General features: G+C 34.5%; 1 protein-coding gene across 3 annotated transcripts in view; it reads right to left on the bottom strand.

Moving 5' to 3' along the window:
• Nucleotides 1–1,131: 1,131 nt before the first annotated feature.
• The window catches only part of PSMD14 (proteasome 26S subunit, non-ATPase 14), a 109,218-nt gene continuing 92,895 nt past the window's right edge, over nucleotides 1,132–17,454 (bottom strand). For all 3 annotated transcript variants that reach the window (XM_015432117.4, XM_045367164.3, XM_045367163.3), the window contains 2 exons: nucleotides 3,958–4,020; nucleotides 1,132–1,545 (listed from right to left, as the gene is read on the bottom strand). In XM_015432117.4, coding sequence (XP_015287603.1) covers nucleotides 1,447–1,545; nucleotides 3,958–4,020 — 162 coding nt within the window. In that variant the 3' untranslated portion in view covers nucleotides 1,132–1,446. The remainder of the gene's footprint in view (nucleotides 1,546–3,957; nucleotides 4,021–17,454) is intronic.

Here is a 17,454-nt window from a genome sequence, read left to right as displayed (position 1 = left end):
CCAAAAAGCCTGCACACAAGTTTGAATTAGGCAAAATAAAACTTCACTAACTTCCACTTATATTTTAATTTTAAATGGTTAAATGTAATCCCAACAACTTGAATACATTTTACATGTCCTACATAAAATATACTGTCACTATATCTGAAACAATAAACCACAGGACAAGCAAGAAATGCTCAGAATACTTCTTATCCACCAAAAAAGATATTGTGAAACATACTGGGAATTTAAGCCATTTCTACTTTCAGTTTCTGGTAACTTCACTAGGCAACCAATAAGAGCCTAGACTTGTTCCAGTAGGACAGTAACTTTATCTATCACAGCACTCATAACAGTTCTAGTAGGTTAAGTTAAATTCCAAGTCCCCATGTAAAACCTTCCTTTAATGAAGCCTTAGTAATACTCTCACCACATTTTCACAAGCAAGGGTGCAGACTAGAATTAGATCTTTGTCTATCTTTTGCCATACTCCTTGGTATTATCAGTATGGTTCTGAACCGTAAGTAATAACAGGGGCAGTTACTTTTGTACATCACATTAGAAGTTGGTATTAGCCATTTTTTTTCTCTATTAGAAAACTGGGTAGTCCTAATTTAGAAAAGATGAGACCAAACAATGACAAAATTATTGCTTATAAGCTTATATTAACCTCACATTATGACTACTTTTCTCATTTTGCTTTTTAGACATTATATACTTTCTGTGGTTATTTTAGATAAAAGTCCAGTAGAGTCTGCAGTAGCCAGTTCCCAGTTTCAAAACTGTTGGTAGAAATGTACTCTTTTAAAACATGATAAAGTCTAAATTAAAATTGCTCCCTTTTCTTTGTAAATGTACTCCTCCAAAATACTAAAAGTATAATATGTTTATAAGAGAGTGAGTATACAATATTTAGCTTATGACAAATGCTAATAAAATGTCAACATTTTTTCTGAGTTACTAATTAGGTAGCCACTCATTAATGGAAATCATTATACATTTGTGAAAGTTTGTTATCACACTGATGTTTTATGTGTTATAAGATCTTAAAATGCAAAGGGAAACATATCTTTGTGTGAGATTTCTAGACCACTGTCAAACGTTATTCCATCAATCCCACCCATTGCCAAAAAGACCTCAGGAAGCATAGACTGTAAATGTATTTTATTTTGTAAGTAACAATCAAAATATATTTGTGCTACTGATTTTTTCAAATATTAAATGGGATCTTAACAAAATTTGTCCACTTTGATGTACTCATGTATAACTTTAGAATCTGCAAAGACCCTGACTAAAGAAACAGAAGTAATTGCACAACTGAGACTGAAGGTGTTACGGTGCTGCAGATGATGCCAGATGTCTTACATTTAGCCAAGTACACCTTCAGAGGTCCCTTGATTTTGAGCATTAGGAACAACAGAGGAATATACACTGAAAGCATCATCAATAGCGTTTTTCGTTGCTTTATTTAAATACAACAGTATCCAACATAGCTGCTAAACACTGGACAATATTTGAGGTCATAAGTACATCCACATGTTCCTCCAAATGACGTTTGGGGTCCTAAAAGAGCAAAAATAAGGAGAGAGAAAACAGAACCATATTATTGGTAGATAAATTACTTAAATTTTTTTCAGTAGCCGATGAAACTGGTAAAGAAAGCCAGACCTAACTTAAATATTTCACAATTTAACTTTACTAGTATATTGTTACATTCTTAGAATTTCTAAATCAATAAGTTAAGTAGCTAATAAAATAATAGATTACACAATGAAAGCTTGATTTACACAATGCAATGACTGTGTACCAGAGATTTTTATGAGGAGTAACAAGGAATTCTATACAGCTTACAATCATCTGATTTTTTTAAAAGTTCATTTACATATGTCTACCTGTCTGCATAGATGTGTATATTCTCTACCATTCATATATCTTGAATGTCTGAGGGAATGCTTAATTCAAAGCGGACATACCAATGGGTAAGAGTTCAGTGTGAATTCTCAGCACTTCTTCTATGTTTTATAATAGCAAAAATCAGAATTCTGTACAATCTTAATCTTTTAAGAGTAGTGCTTTAAATGATTCAGAAAATATTCTTGGATCAAAAGTTGCTGTTTGTAGTTGAAGAATTTAAATACAATTTGGATCAATTCTAAAATGTTAAGAATGTTTCATGTAGCTATTCTGAAAAAATGTATCATCGAAAATTATATAGGTACAATCCTTTAACTTAAACCCGATCATATCTATTTTTGAAATAGACTGAGTTAAAAAGGAGGCTTAAAATTGTATTGTAATAAAGGAATTTAAATTAAAATGCTTAGTATGTATTTATGTTTTAGGTGGGATTAAGTATTTGAGCAAAATTTGAAAGTTTTGAAATAAGGAATATACATTATACACAATAGAAAAATTATAATTTAAAGGATTATATTCTTACGGTTATTGTTAAAATACCCAAGACTCCTAACTTTAAACAAATGCTCATTATTGGAATTATTTCTTGGCCGTGCTTTTCTAACCCTTATTTTAATACACTGTTTTTTTAAAACAACCCAGAGATACAACATGTTACAAATAATTTCAAGTGACTAGACTACAATATATTTTTTATTTCAGAAATAAGTCTCAGGGCATTTTAGGTGAAAAAGACTGAGAAACACTGGCAGGAGAAAAAAAGATATTGGTTTAATTCCATTATAGACAGTTTTGCTTTTGCCACGCCGTAGGCCAAACCAGTGAGGTAATAACTATATTTTTAAAAATGACTCTGATGATTATTAAACTTTGCCAATTACATATTTTTCAGTTTCATTTTTTATTTAGACCTTTTATTTGCTGCTTTAAATCTGTATCAAGAAACTATGGCCTCGGAAAGACATTTATTCAAAAAACAGTTACTGAATTCCATAAAGTATAAGGCTCCAAGTTGGTGATCTAGTATTATGATTAAAATAAGTAGTGGAAAGATAACAAGGGTGATATCACATAAGATGAGAAAACAAAATGAACTGTATTTCATTTTGCTTTTTGGGGGTATTTGTTTTTAAATTATAATACTCAGAAGGTAGTGAAATTTGATTTTCTCATTTATGACATATGATAAAGTCAGACCTTTGCCCCTACTGCTCTGTTGGAGTAATTCATTTTATAGTGAATTGGTAACATGCTTCCCTCAGTTATCTACATTACTTCTTGTGGCAGCTGGGTGATTCTTAGAGATTTCCCATCCAAGAATGGTCCTGGCCCAAACCTACATAGCTTGTGAGATGTGATGGGATCAGAGCATATGGTAGGATGGCTGAAAGCAAAGACAGCTTAGTGTCTTGCATCTGAAATATCAAGATTCTGCCAACATCAGCAATATGATAACCATGTTCCATGAAATGGGGAAAAAATGTAATCGACATTCTTTAAAAAACAGTCTAATTAATCTGTAGATTCCTTTAATTGGTTGGTATCTTCCCCCACCCTCAGATAATAGAGACTAAAATATATATTTCATCTTAGAAAAGTGAAAGAGCAAATACTTAAAGCCCTTTCTCTTCACTCAGTGTAACCCAATAAGGCTCTAACCTTTCTCAGGAATATTACCTACATATTGATAAAGTACATAATTAACAAAACTTGTTACATATGAAATAAATCTACCCTTCTATTATCTTTTCTATTATCTTATTTATCTGTAGATTAAAATAATACTTAAAAAATTAATTCAGAACACAAGTGTCCTAATTTGTTCCTGGTAAATTATTTTCACTGAAGATAGTATCTCATAGGTATTTGTGATTTACTTCTCTATAGAGAACCTGACATCAAATAAATTTAGTGACCTTTACAATTAGTATCACATTTACATGACAGAAGAAAAATGTAGAGTGGACAGGAAAAAAATTATATAGGCTGTAAAACAGTTTTAACTCTATAAGAACACGTTATTATGCAACTGCATAACTTATTAACAGTATACCTCACCTGCTTGCCAACATTCTTTATTGCCAGCTGTTCAGGTGTCATCTTATCTTCTTCTTCTACAGCCTGTGAATGAAACACAAAGGACAGAGTTTAAAATTATAAATTCTCTATTCCCACTGCAGGATAATCACCAAAAATAATGATGACCAGAATTTTCATTCATAGAACTTTTATTCAAAGAATCTACTGAATAAAATTATGCTAAACTTCATAATAACCTTCAGGGCAATAAAAACTATCAGCAGCATCATTTTGAAAACAGACAAGAAATACACAGAAAGTACTGAAAATATCTAACAGGATCACTAAATGGTTGTGTTGACCATTTGCAACACAAATTGACCACTACTGAATTCTTCAGGAGATGGGAGATGGAAGTACCTGCAGTGGCACTTATGGCACTGTGGTACTAACTAATTCTGTTCTGTTGCCCTCTCCTTTTCCTATTTGCACAGTTCTTTCCCAGTTTCCCATTTCTCTGTCTCCTTTTTTCTTATCAATCCAGCCTGCCCATAACTTCAGTATCTATTTAACTATCAATAGCACTTAGGATCAAAGGAGCTACTGACTTTTGATCCACTAAACAAATCACATGGGTTTCTCTCTTAGTAATTTCACATCTTTAAATCTCTAAAATTAATACATGTATTCAGAAAAAAATCTGAAACTACTCCACATGAGTGATCTTTAGTAACCATGAAGAAACTGTCATTTGAAGTTTTCAACAAAAAATTACCTGAACTAAAAACCAAATATAATCAAAATTAAATTAACCCAAACAATACATGAAAACCACTTTCCACTACTTTCAAAGTTAGCTACAAACTCTTCTATGTATGATCATAACTTTCTGGCAGAGTAATTCTGAAATAATTATAACATTTAGATTAGCTACCACTACTGCCCTCCTCTCCCAATAATGGCACCAATATAAAACCTCTTTATTGAGAATTTCACACATAAGAAATCTTAACAGTTTAGGTATGTTATGGCCTGAAGACAAAACTCTGTATCAGGTGAACTTTTAGTCTATGATTTATTCATAGCATCTGATAAATTGAAAAAACAAGAAAATGTAAGGATCACTAACCTTAAGAAATGCCAACACAGCATTTACCACAAAAAAGAGTTACAAAAGGGGGTGAGATGGTGGTGGCAGAAAGCAGGGAACCAAAATCCCAGTGAGGGTTAGATTTGGATACTCTGAACTTTATAGTCTCACAGCTGCCAAATTTCTTCATGTGCGAACAATGAACATGTAGGAAATGTAATCATCAGACATTCCCCATAAACTGGGAAGTTTGGCTGCATTTCACACCTTCTTAATAGTTTTGTAAACAGAGAACTTGAAAATGAGCAAAGATGGCAAGTGTCTAATTTTATAAATGGACAAACTATCTAGAGAATTTTCCCCAGTAGAACCTGCCTAAAGAGAAAAGATAGTGAATAGGTATTGTATCTACTGATTATCAGAAGATACTTATTTACAACACATCATTAGGAAATGCATTTATGACTCATAAGCCCAAAAGAAGAAAAAGTAAAAGTTAATAACATGCCAAATCTAGAAATCCCTAGACAGAGAATATGCTCATTTTCAGAGTCAGATGTCACTCTATTATTTTCAGTTATAAAAGTATTTCCTAACTGGGAGATGGTTCTCCCACTATTCAATGTTTTACATAAATGGAAACATTGACAAAACATATTAAGAGTATGTTTTTCTGAATTACTTTCACAAATTGTGACACTATATTGACTTAAAAGCATTTAGATGAATGGAACAATTCACTAAGTTTGTACTACATACCCATTCAGTGTTAGTTGTTCTACGTACATGCCAACAACAGTACTTACTACAGTATTGGAAGGAGGCAAAAATTTTGGAATTTGGCTCAAAATACCAATCCATGTAAAGAACAGTTATTAGGGAATATTGTGGAGTATTGCAAACAACAAAGATGGTAGATAGACAATGAACGATGAAGGTCAAAAAGCACTTGATCTTATTTGAAAAGTTAAATAGGTATAAAAAGCGCTAATTCAAATTTTAAAAATCTTTTACATCATTTACCCACTTTACCAATTAGTTTTTCCATTCCCAATAATTAAATGAGAGAGTTCACAAACTCTTTGAGAAGTACAGATGGTAAAAAGTACTCCCAGCCATAGATGCCATCTGGGAAATGAGGAGCAGCTGTAGATTTAGGCATATACTAAGGTTGCAAACCCCCATGACAAAAGAGTAAGCATATCTCTTCGATTCTAAGATATTCCAAATCAAATGCCTAAATATTTTCTCTATCTACCCAAGTTACCTGTATCTCATCTACCATCTGAGCAAGACCAGTTTGTCTTCATTCACAGTTCTAATCTGGCTAGTCACCAGGAAAAATGTAAGAAATGGTTGCAGCAGAAACAAATGAAATTCAGGCACAGGCAGTGTCCTCACTAGGGAACTTCTGTGTTTATGGCAACTTCTGTGATTTGGCGTCAAATTTTGCTTTTGCATTCGTGCTCTTCGGTTTACTCAACCAACAAAAAAGCACTGAAAATGTTTGTGGCTATTCACACTAGAAACGTTTTTAACAGTTTATCAACAAAGACCCCCAGATGGCTATCCCATCATGCACGGTCTGCACAGTTCTAAGAAATCCTTGGAATTTGGTCTGTTATGTGATCATAATCCCCTCCAATGTACCCCCTATCTTACAGAGGCTTTTACTAAACCCATTAACCTCATTCTCTTTTTTCTGCTAATAGTCAAGTTTCTTATATGGACAATCTGCATCTCAAATTCCATCACTTTATTTACCCTTTTACAAACACTGATGGGATCTTTGGCACTTCACTAACACTCTTAAGGATCTCCAGGAGGTCAATTCCAATGGACCTTTTTTTTTTTTTTAACTTTCTGAACATACTTAGAGCTACTCCAACATCTGTTTTCTCTTCTATTCCCTTAGCCTTTGCTTTTGCCACCCTGTCACTTATTCCACATCATGCTTCTTTCACTATTCCTTTGGTTTCTTTTTCCCACATTAACATGTTAACTTTGTTCACACTATAACATGCCATGATCCCATTTAAATATCTTTTTAATATCACCATTACGGCAATTTTTACATAAGACAGCACAAACTGCTAAAATGGCATATACTAATTTTTCACTATTAAGCAATCAACGCATAACTGCTAGTGGATTTCAAGACAATGTATTTTACTTCTTTCATGATTTTTAAAGTATTGACTATATAAACATCATGTGTTATGGGATTGAGAATAAGTTTAAAGAACTGGCTTTGATAAAACATACTTGGGAAAGCAAAATTAACAAACATTTAGCAATTAGAAAACTGAGAAGGTATAAGAGGCTTACATATGGAGACATTAAAACTAGCTTTTCTACTACCATCACTAATTAAACATCAATATAGGCATGATTTTTACAAATATTAATTTACTGAATCCTTAAAACATCTCAACAAAGAAGTTAATCTACACTTCATATGTTAATTCCAGCAAAATTTCTAACATAAAAGGAATTTTTCAAACTCTTCTTGATCTCAAGGAGCTCACATTTGGGCTTTACTTGCCCATAAATCTCAAATCATAATGCAGTGTGAAACATACAAAAAAGGAGTGTGCACAAAGCACGATAGGGACATAGGGGTTAAGTAAATGTACCTAACTTTTTCTTGTGCATCACCTGAGGAAAGAGAGGGAAAGTCAGGGTGAGAGCACAAAGAATGCATTAGGGAGTAACACATCATGTGATACTTAGTAGTAATAGGGAAAGGGAAAAACCATGAGAGAATGGCTGGATGTGGAAGAAGAGCAAGAGAGACGAGTCCAAAGTTTCAGACCTACATGATGCCTAGAAAAATGAGTGTCAGTTATAACCTAATTGGTAGAGGGAACTGTCATGAAAAAGTAGAAAGTAAGGTAGACAATACTGCTTACTCTTGAACAGCAGCATCTGAAGTAATGAATATGTAAGTGGAAAGGTCTCAAACAGTGGAGATGATAATACATTTCAAATGAGAGGAAATGAAGAGATTTCAAAGTTGTTGGCATTGCTAAACTATGAAAACAGACTTTTAAAGAAAGGTATAAAAACAGAAGAGCAGAAAGGCAAGGGTTGAATCTTGGAAATGCTCATAGCAAAGGCAGCAAAGCTAGCTAGCAAAGGCAGCAGAGTGTGTAGTTGCCAAAAAGTCAGGAGAACCATGGGACTGTATGGCCATGGAAGTAAAAAGAAGAGACTTCAGAAGTTCAAAGGTATGATGTGAAGGCAAGAGGACAAGGAAAATAACTGAAAGAGATGCAAGACTCAGTGCACTAAGAAAATAAATCACTCATCTCTTTTAACAAGCTGGAAACAGCAAATTGTCATCAGCACTGTACTCTGTCATGAAAAGGTTATGACTCTGAGAACACTGGAGGCAGGCGGAAGGAAATGATCAATGATGTAGGAGGTTATATTTTATCCAGTTAGCCTTAAGGAAGGGAGAGGGGCAAAGGGTGCCATGATAGAGAACAGCTGAAGATTAGAAAGAAAGGTGCCCCTCAGAGGACATTGCATTTCCTTAAATTTTAGTTTATATTATGTTAATATTAGTTAATAACAGTGCTTATGATTGGCCACTTAATAAAGTTACATTTTTGGTAGAAAAATACAAGTATAGCATAATTTCATTCATTTAACAAATACTTATTGAGCATCTACCATTTATCTGGCAGTGTACTAAAGATAAAATGAGACAATATCTGAATTCACAGAGCTTATAGACTAGCTGTAAAAACCAGGAAATTAAAAAGTAGTAATTAGGCTGGGCATAGTGGCTCACGACTGTAATAATCTCAGCTACCCAGGAGGCTGAGGGGGGAGCATCACTTAAGGCCAAGAAGTTGAGACCACCTTGGGAAACACATCAGGACTTTGTATCTTAAAAAAAAAAAAAAAAAAAAAAAAAGCCAGGCATAGTGGTGAGTGCTTGGAGTCCTAGCTACTCAGGAGGCTGAGGAAAGAGGACTGCTTGAACTCAGGAGGTCAAGACTACAGTGAGATATGATGGTATCATGCAGCCCGCCTGGGCAACAGAGCAAGACCTGGTCCCTTAAAAAAAAATTAAATTCATTTGATAGAAGAACAAAGTTCTATTGGCAAATAAAGAAGGAGTAAATAGCACTCTTGGTGGTATGGTGAGGTCCTCAAAAGTGAGAAAGGGTTAAGCTGAGAATTGAATGAAAAGAAGGAGTTGGGATGGGGATATATTGGTAAGGAGTGCTTCAGTCCAGGAAGCAAGAAAAAGCATTATAAGTTAGAAGAACTGCAAATTACTCAGTATTTCAACAACATAAGAGTGATAAGAAATAAAGCTACAGAGGCAAGCAGGAGCCAAATGGGGTTTGGACCTCATTCTAAGGCAATGAGAAGTCAGTCATCAAAGGCTTTTTAAAAGCAAGGTAGTGACATGAACGAATCTGCATTTTAAAAAATGAGGTACATTTCACATAACATAAAATTAACCATTTTAAAGTGTATGATTCAGTCACATTTAGTGCCCCAATCACCTGTATTCCATCACCCCAAAGGAAAACCTAGTACCCATTAAGCTGTTACTTCCCCATTCCCGCCTTGCCCAAGTCCCTGGCAACCACACATCTGTTTTCTGTCTCTATGGATTTACCTAGTCTGGTTTTTTCATATAAATTGAATCATATAATATGTGGCCTTTTGCATCTGTCTTAACTTACCATGTTTTAGAGATCCATCCATGTAGTAGCATGTATCAGCACTCCATTCCTTTTTATGACTGAGTAGTAGTACGTTGTCTGTATAAACCACAATTTGTTTATCCATTCATCTACTGACAGACATTTGGATTGTCTCCAACTTTAGCTAATGTGAATAGTGCTATGAACATTCGTATACATGCTTTTTGTTTGAATACTGATTTTCAGTTCTTTTGAGTATATACTTATGAGCAGAATTGCTGGGTCATATGGGAACTGTATGTTTAACCTTTTGAGGAACCTGTTTTCAACAGTGGCTGTACCATTTTATATCTCCACTAGTAATTTCTTCATACCCTTGGCAACACTTGTTATTTTTCATTGTTTTGATTATAGCCATTGTGGTTTTGATTTGCATTTTTCTAATGATTAATAATATTGATTGAACATCTTTTTTATGTGTTTGTAACCATTTTCATATCTTCTCTGGGAAATTTCTATCCAAGTCCTTGCCTAATTTTGTACTGGATTATCTTTTTGTTGCTGCATTGCAAGAGTTCTTTATGGTTTCTTTCTTTTTTTTTTTTTCCTATTTTAAATTCTTGTATACTTTCTTTTCATTTTTGTTTTGTTTTGTTTTGTTTAAAAGACAGAGCCTTTCTCTGTTGCCCAGGCTGAAGTACAGTGGTATGATCATGGCTCACTGCAGCCTTGACCTCTTGGGCCTAGGTGATCCTCCCACCTCAACATCCTGAGTAGCTGGGACCACAGGTACAGGCCACCACACCCAGCTAATTCTGTGTGTTTGTGTAGAGAGAGGGTCTCCCTATGTTGCCCAGGTCTTGAACTCCTGGGCTCAAGTGATGATCCTCTCCTGGTTTGGCCTCCCAAAGTGCTGGGCTTACAGGCATGTGCCACCACACATGCCTTTCTATTTTCTAGATATTAGACCTTTATCAGATATCTGATTTGCAAAAATGTTCTCCCACTCTGTAGGTTGTCTTTTCTCTTTTTTAAATAGTTTTCTTTGATGCATGACCAATATGCATTTTAGAAAGATCATTCTACAGAATGGAAAATAGATTTGAATGGGAAAGACTGGAGATGCAAGGAAACCAATGAGGAGGTAAGGCAATGGAAGTGGCAATGCAAAGAAGCAGATTAACTCAAGAATTTAGTCAGAATGGTTTACTGATTGAGTAGATGTGAGAAAAAGAGAGAGGAGTCAAGAATAATATTAATAACATCAGAAGTGGTTGTAGCCATCATTTTATTAAATGCCTATCATGTGCCAGATGCTTCACATATATCACAATCCTTAACCTAATTTTAGAGATAAGGAAACACAGTTCAGAAAGGCTGACTTGCCTCTAGCCAGACACGCAATAAGCAGTGAAACTGTGGCTTAAACACAGTCCTATGTATCTCCAAAGACCTCAAAGAAACATTCATGGCAATTGGGGAAATCATTACTTTTCACTGATACAACTTGAATAATAATAATAATGTCAAATGCATGATTTATTAAGTGGCCCTAAACAACATAGATGCTTCATAAAAATTTCACAGAGAATTCAATTTCAAAATGTAATTACATGAAATAGAGATGAACAATAAAGATCATACATGTATGTGCACACATGCTTGTGTGTGTGTACGTGTGCATGTAAGAGAAACTGTAGTTAAGGTTGTTGGAAAACATTTCTATGGCAGAATCTGATAGTCACCTTCCTAATGTCCATCTTCCCCTTCTTCTGTAACATAACCCTGATTTTACTACAGGTATCAATGATCCCAGCTAAAATACCACATTGCATAAACTTTCTTGCAGCTAGTTGTGTCCATTTAACTACGTCCTGCCAAATGAGATATACAGTTGACCCTTGAACAAATGGGGATGAGGGTTATGGGGGCTAACCCATCACAGGTGAGAATCTGTGTGTCACTTAACTATTAATAGCCTACTGTTGACTGAAAGCCTTACTGATAATATAAACAGTTAACACATATTTTGTATGTTATATACATTATATACTATATTGTTACAACAATGTAAGCTAGAGAAAAGAATATGTTATTTGGAAAAGTGTAGGGAAAAGAAAATACATTTACAGTACCATACTTATTTATCAATACAATAAGTTTACATTATCTGTTTACAAGGTGAATTACCTGTCTGAAATGGCAGGCAACAGCAGCTGGGGACCTCAATCTATAGTACATATCAAGCAATTCAACCTTCTCAACTGAGCATGGGGCCATGTACAACTGTGTTTGTATGTATACGTTTTGACAATTTTTTATTTTATAATAGATTAGTGTATAGTTTATGGTAGCAAATGATAAAACAGACTAGTGTCTCCTATATTTTATGCATTTGTGACATGCCTTTTTTTTTTTTTTTCCAATATTTCTGGGCTGCCAGGTGCTGTGGCTCATGCCTGTAATCCCAGCACTTTGGGAGGCCAAGGCAGGCAGACTGCTAGAGCCCAGGAGTTCAAGACCAGCCTAGGCAAATAGTGAAACCCCATCTCTACAAAAAATTAGCTAGGCATGATGGCACATGCCTGTAGTCCCAGCTACTCGGGGGACTGAGGCAGGAGGATTGCGTGAGCCTAAGTGGTGGAAGCTACAGTGAACCATGATCATGCTATTGCACTCCAGACTGAGTGACAGAGTGAGACCTTGTCTTTAATAATAATAATAATAATAATAATTCTGGGCTATGCAGTTTGTCTGAGGTGTTTTTCAAATTGTTGTACATCTCAAAAAAAATTCTAGTATATTTATGAGAAAAATCCATGTATATATTTGAATCTATACAATTCAAATCCATATAGTTCCAGGGTCGGTTGTAATCAGGAGTGCTGTGTGGAACTTATGCAAAGGATCCTGAAAGGAAACTGATTTATCCCCCTTTTGCCCTTTCTTCTCTTCCTGTTGCATGAAACTTAGATGAGATGGCTGAAGCTATCGCAATCACAATGAATCATGAGGTGACCTAAAGGAAGAAGGCCAACACAAGGAAAGTAGAGCAGAAAGACAGAATGAACCTGGGTCTCTAATGTCTTTGAAGTTTTATATTGGCCTTGAAATATGAGACATACCTTTCTACCTTGTTTAAGCCATTGTTATTTTGAGCTAACACAACCTTACATATAAGTATTACTTGCTTAAAGCAAAAACTGAAAATAATTCAGGCATTACATAAAGTATAGAGTCTCCTGCCTCACACATACTGCTACCAACACAATATGTTGACATATATGCAAGATAGAGATACTTTTGAAAAAGGGAGAGAAGATAACGTGATAGGAATTATTTTCACATTGTTATACAATTTAATTTTGTACATCTAACAGCAGATTGTAGATATTTCTCTAAGTTAGTTTTTGTGAAATTTTATTTTTCATAATAAATCCTCTACAGAGAACATGTTGTTTAAAGAGTTATATGCACTTAAAACTGAAAGATGGCCTCCAAAAATGTTCTATCAATTACTTTCCCATTACTGCTATATTTTCCTAAAAAATTCTTTTTTATTTAAAAAGAAAAAAAAAATTTCTACTTATTTTAACTTTTTTTTGACTACTTAAAAAGGCTAGAACTTTTCCATGTTTATATACCATTTGTCTTTTTTTTCAGTGAGTTTTCTCTTTTGCTCAACTTATTTAAAAAAAAATATTTTATAGGCCAAGGCTACAAATTGGGTACAGTGTACACTGCTCAAGGGATGGGTGCACCAAAATCTCACAAATCGGCATTAAAGAACTTACTCATGGAACCAAACACCACTTGTTCCTCAGTAACTTACAGAAATAAAAAACAAAAATAAAATAAATATTTTATAGGAATTCTCTGAGTATTATGCATTTTTGGGTACTAGCTCACTCTGTGTTATAGGTAAAAATATTTTCTCCCATTCTGACTCATAACAAACAATAAATGCTAGTTGTTATTTTATGAAGATAAACTTTAACGTCACATTATCAAATTTTTCAAAGCTCACATTAATATTCTTACTAGAATTATAGTAACTTTTGGGAAGCCTGACAGCAGCTTTACAATACTAAGTCTTCCCATTTGGAAACATGGTATGTCCCAATTTATTTACAAATGTTTTTCGTTTTCTTCACATAAGTCATACACACTTACACATTTACATTTCTTGTGATGGTTAATTCCTGAATATTTTATAATTTTAGATGCTACTGTAACTGATTTGCCTATTTTTCGACTGTTTTCAGTTTATATAACTGTGTTTACCAATTATATAATTCTTGATTAAAACAGTTCTAAGAGTTTTCTAAGTTTATTCTCTTAGATTTTTATGTTTGATTGCAAACACATTCTATCACATCCAAATAATAATAATCTTACCTCTTTTCCCCAATATTTATATCTGTTGTTTTTATCATATTGTACTACCAAATGAGATATCTGCATTTAGTATAGCTACTGTATTAAACCAAATGTAATTGTATATTTACATATTTCATATGTAAGCATATAAAAGAAATATTCAAACTTTCTTTCAGGTTACTAAGTAGGTCAATATTTCCACCTGAACAGTAAACTGTCAGATCTCAGAATTTATAGCGCTACATGCTTGGGGAAAAAAAAAGGAAATTTTTGTTTCTATGCTATTCTTAAAATGTTCTTCGCAATTCATTTTTTCACCTGCACATTCATTTACAAGTATGTAATCAAACATTATCAAAATTTAAAAAAAAATAGCAGATGCATCTTGGCATGAATAAATTAGGAGACTTGGAAAAACAGAACTGTGGGTGTTGTGGTTCAGTAATTAGAAAAAATCAAATGACTAATAATAATCAAGCAGAATTTGTGTGGAATTCAGACTTGAAACTGAAAACTTGCGACATAAGAATTTAATTATTTTCTAACCTTCTTTTACTTTAGGACCTAACTGGCATCCAACAGTAATTACCTTAGCTTAAAACACCAACCAATTAAAAAGAATACTATGAAGAATTGGTAGCTTGGGCCTTTCTTTTTATATTTTAAGTGTTACTAAAAAAACCCACCGTATTTCTTTCAATCACAGAGGGAATTACATTCCCAAATTTGGACTCTTTCATATCACAGCTTACACATTGTTTTCATTTTATAACCAAACCTTACAAGTTTTTGAGTACTACAGAGATTTTTTAAAACTGTAAAATAGGAAAAACTTCTGTAGATGGGCAGCAGTAACCATAAATAGGTTATTTCCTGGCAGTGGTACCAATACAAATTTACTTAAACGTGTAATGTTACAGAGAAATGAAAACCATTCCTACAGTCTGCTGAATAATTACTTAAGTCATAACTTTTTTACTTATAAAAGGTTAACTATTTAAAATATGGTAAGTGATTTATTTCTCTTTATCTAATCTCCACAGCATGAAAACATACACTAGAAAGATAAGAAATATTTTCCCTACGATCTAGCACTAATGGGGATTTCCAGTTGAAACACTATAATCAGGGCATACTTTTCAAAGCCAACCCTAATTCTGCTGGGATTTCCATTTGCATGGGCCCATCAACTTTATTTTAAAGCTTAGTTCTCTCAAAAGTCTTCTTGTTACACTTGGTAAATTTTATACACTGTCTCTTGGATAAAAGATGTATTTATTTTTAAAAGGGAAATATTATGTTTTGGTGTAATAACTAACAACAATCTTAACTATGATCCTGAAATCTTGAGCTCTAGCCCTTACCATTAATTCCTAGTCCCACATTTCTAATTGCTTCCTTAAAAATAAACTCTTTACCTCCTTCCTCAATCCTTCTACTTGTACCTAAATTGAAAATGCTAGTGGTACTACCATACTACTGGTCACCCAGGCAGGAAACTTTGAATTCCTCTTTGATTCCTCCTCCTGCTTTTACTTCGTCTATCCAACCAGTACCATGCTTTTTTTATTTGCCTATTGATACCTCCATTCCCACTGCTACCATGGTAATAATACAGACTCTTCGTATCTTTTGTTTGGGTAGTAGCAAGCTCCTCTCAAACAGACTCTCCATTTCAAATCTTCTCTTGCAGCATTCCTTCTATACTGTTGTGAAATTATGTTTCTAAAGTCAGGTTCTAAGCATATCATGCCTCTGATCAAAAATAACTCTTAGGCCAGGCACGGTGGCTCACTCCTGTAATCCCAGCACTTTGGGAGGCCAAGGCGGGTCGATAACCTGAGGTCAGGAGTTTGAGACCAGCCATGGACAACATGGTGAAACTCCGTCTCTACTAAAAGATATAAAAATTAGCCAGGTGTTGCAGCGGGCACCTGTAATCCCAGCTACTTGGGAGGCTGAGGCAGAATAATCTCTTGAACCCAGGAGACAGATGTTGCAGTGAGCCGAGATCGTACCACTATACTCCAGTCTGGGTGACAGAGCAAGATTCCATCTCACAAAACAAACAAAACAAAAAACTCCTCAAAAAAACCTCTTATCCTGACATCCCAAGTGCTGTTATTTGACTTCAAAAACTTTTTAAAACTTAATTCCCCACTGTTCACCCTCAGGTACTATGCATACTAGCCAAGCATATTGTTTCCTAAACATGTCCTGTGTGTTGTTTTCTCCCCAACACCTCCCCACCCACCCTGCTCCACCCAAACCTCACATTCCTGGTAACCACAATTCTACTCTCTACTTCCATGAGTTCAACTTTTTTAGATTTCACATATAAGTGAGATGATGTGGTACTTGGCTTTCAATACCTGGCTTATTTCACTTAAAATAATGCCTTTCAGGTTTATCCATGTTGTCATAAATGACAGGATTTCCTTTTTTTTAATGGCTGAATAGTATTCCATTGTATGTATATCTATATACCACATCTTCTTTATTCCTCTGTTGATTGACACTTAGGTTGACTCCATATCTTGGGTACTATGAATAATGCTCCAATGAACATGGGAGTATATACATCTCTTCAACATACTGATTTCATTTCTTTGGATGTGCAACCAGTGGTGGGATTGCGGGATCTGTTCTATGCCTTTTCTATCTCCTAGCCCTTGCCTGTGATGTTTATTTTGCCTAGGGTAACATTTCTTTGTATGTTCAAGCCTTATTTATGCTTTAAGGCCTAGTTTGATTGTTGTTTATCTGTAAGACAGCAACCTGAATGTTGGCCAGCTTCAAAGTCAGAGCCTCTGAACTCCTACAGGGCTTCCCATGGTCTTCTCTATGGTAGTATTTCCTAATGTCTAATTTCAAGAGTATACAGATCTCCTGGAGAACTTGTTAAAGTGTAGATTTTGAGCCAGTAGGTCTGAAAGTCTGCATTTCTAACAAGATCCTAGGTGATGCTGATATAGCTGGTCTGTGGACAATCTGAATATGAAGGTGTTATGGTACAGACTGATTTTTAACTAATGCGCTGATTATTTAGAAGCTTGTCTAACTGTTCCTGTTTTCCTATAAATAAAGCAAGGATTCATTTTTTTACTATAACTTGTATAAGAGATGTTCAATAAATATTTGTTAATGTAACATTGCATAATGTATAAATGTGTATTTTCAGATTGCAGGTTTTCAACCCATTAATGAGTTGCAATCTATATGTATACATGTATGATATGCCTGGCACATTCGATTTTTAATAAATAATTATTTTTTTGTTTGTTTGTTTGTTTGTTTGTTTGAGACGGAGTCTCGCTCTGTCACCCAGGCTGGAGTGCAGTGGCCGGATCTCAGCTCACTGCAAGCTCCGCCTCCCGGGTTACGCCATTCTCCTGC

This window comes from Macaca fascicularis, chromosome 12 (assembly GCF_037993035.2).
Source record: "Macaca fascicularis isolate 582-1 chromosome 12, T2T-MFA8v1.1".
NCBI lineage: Eukaryota > Metazoa > Chordata > Mammalia > Primates > Cercopithecidae > Macaca > Macaca fascicularis.
Note: the sequence above shows the minus strand (reverse complement) of the source record. Positions and strands in the feature narration are given on the sequence as shown.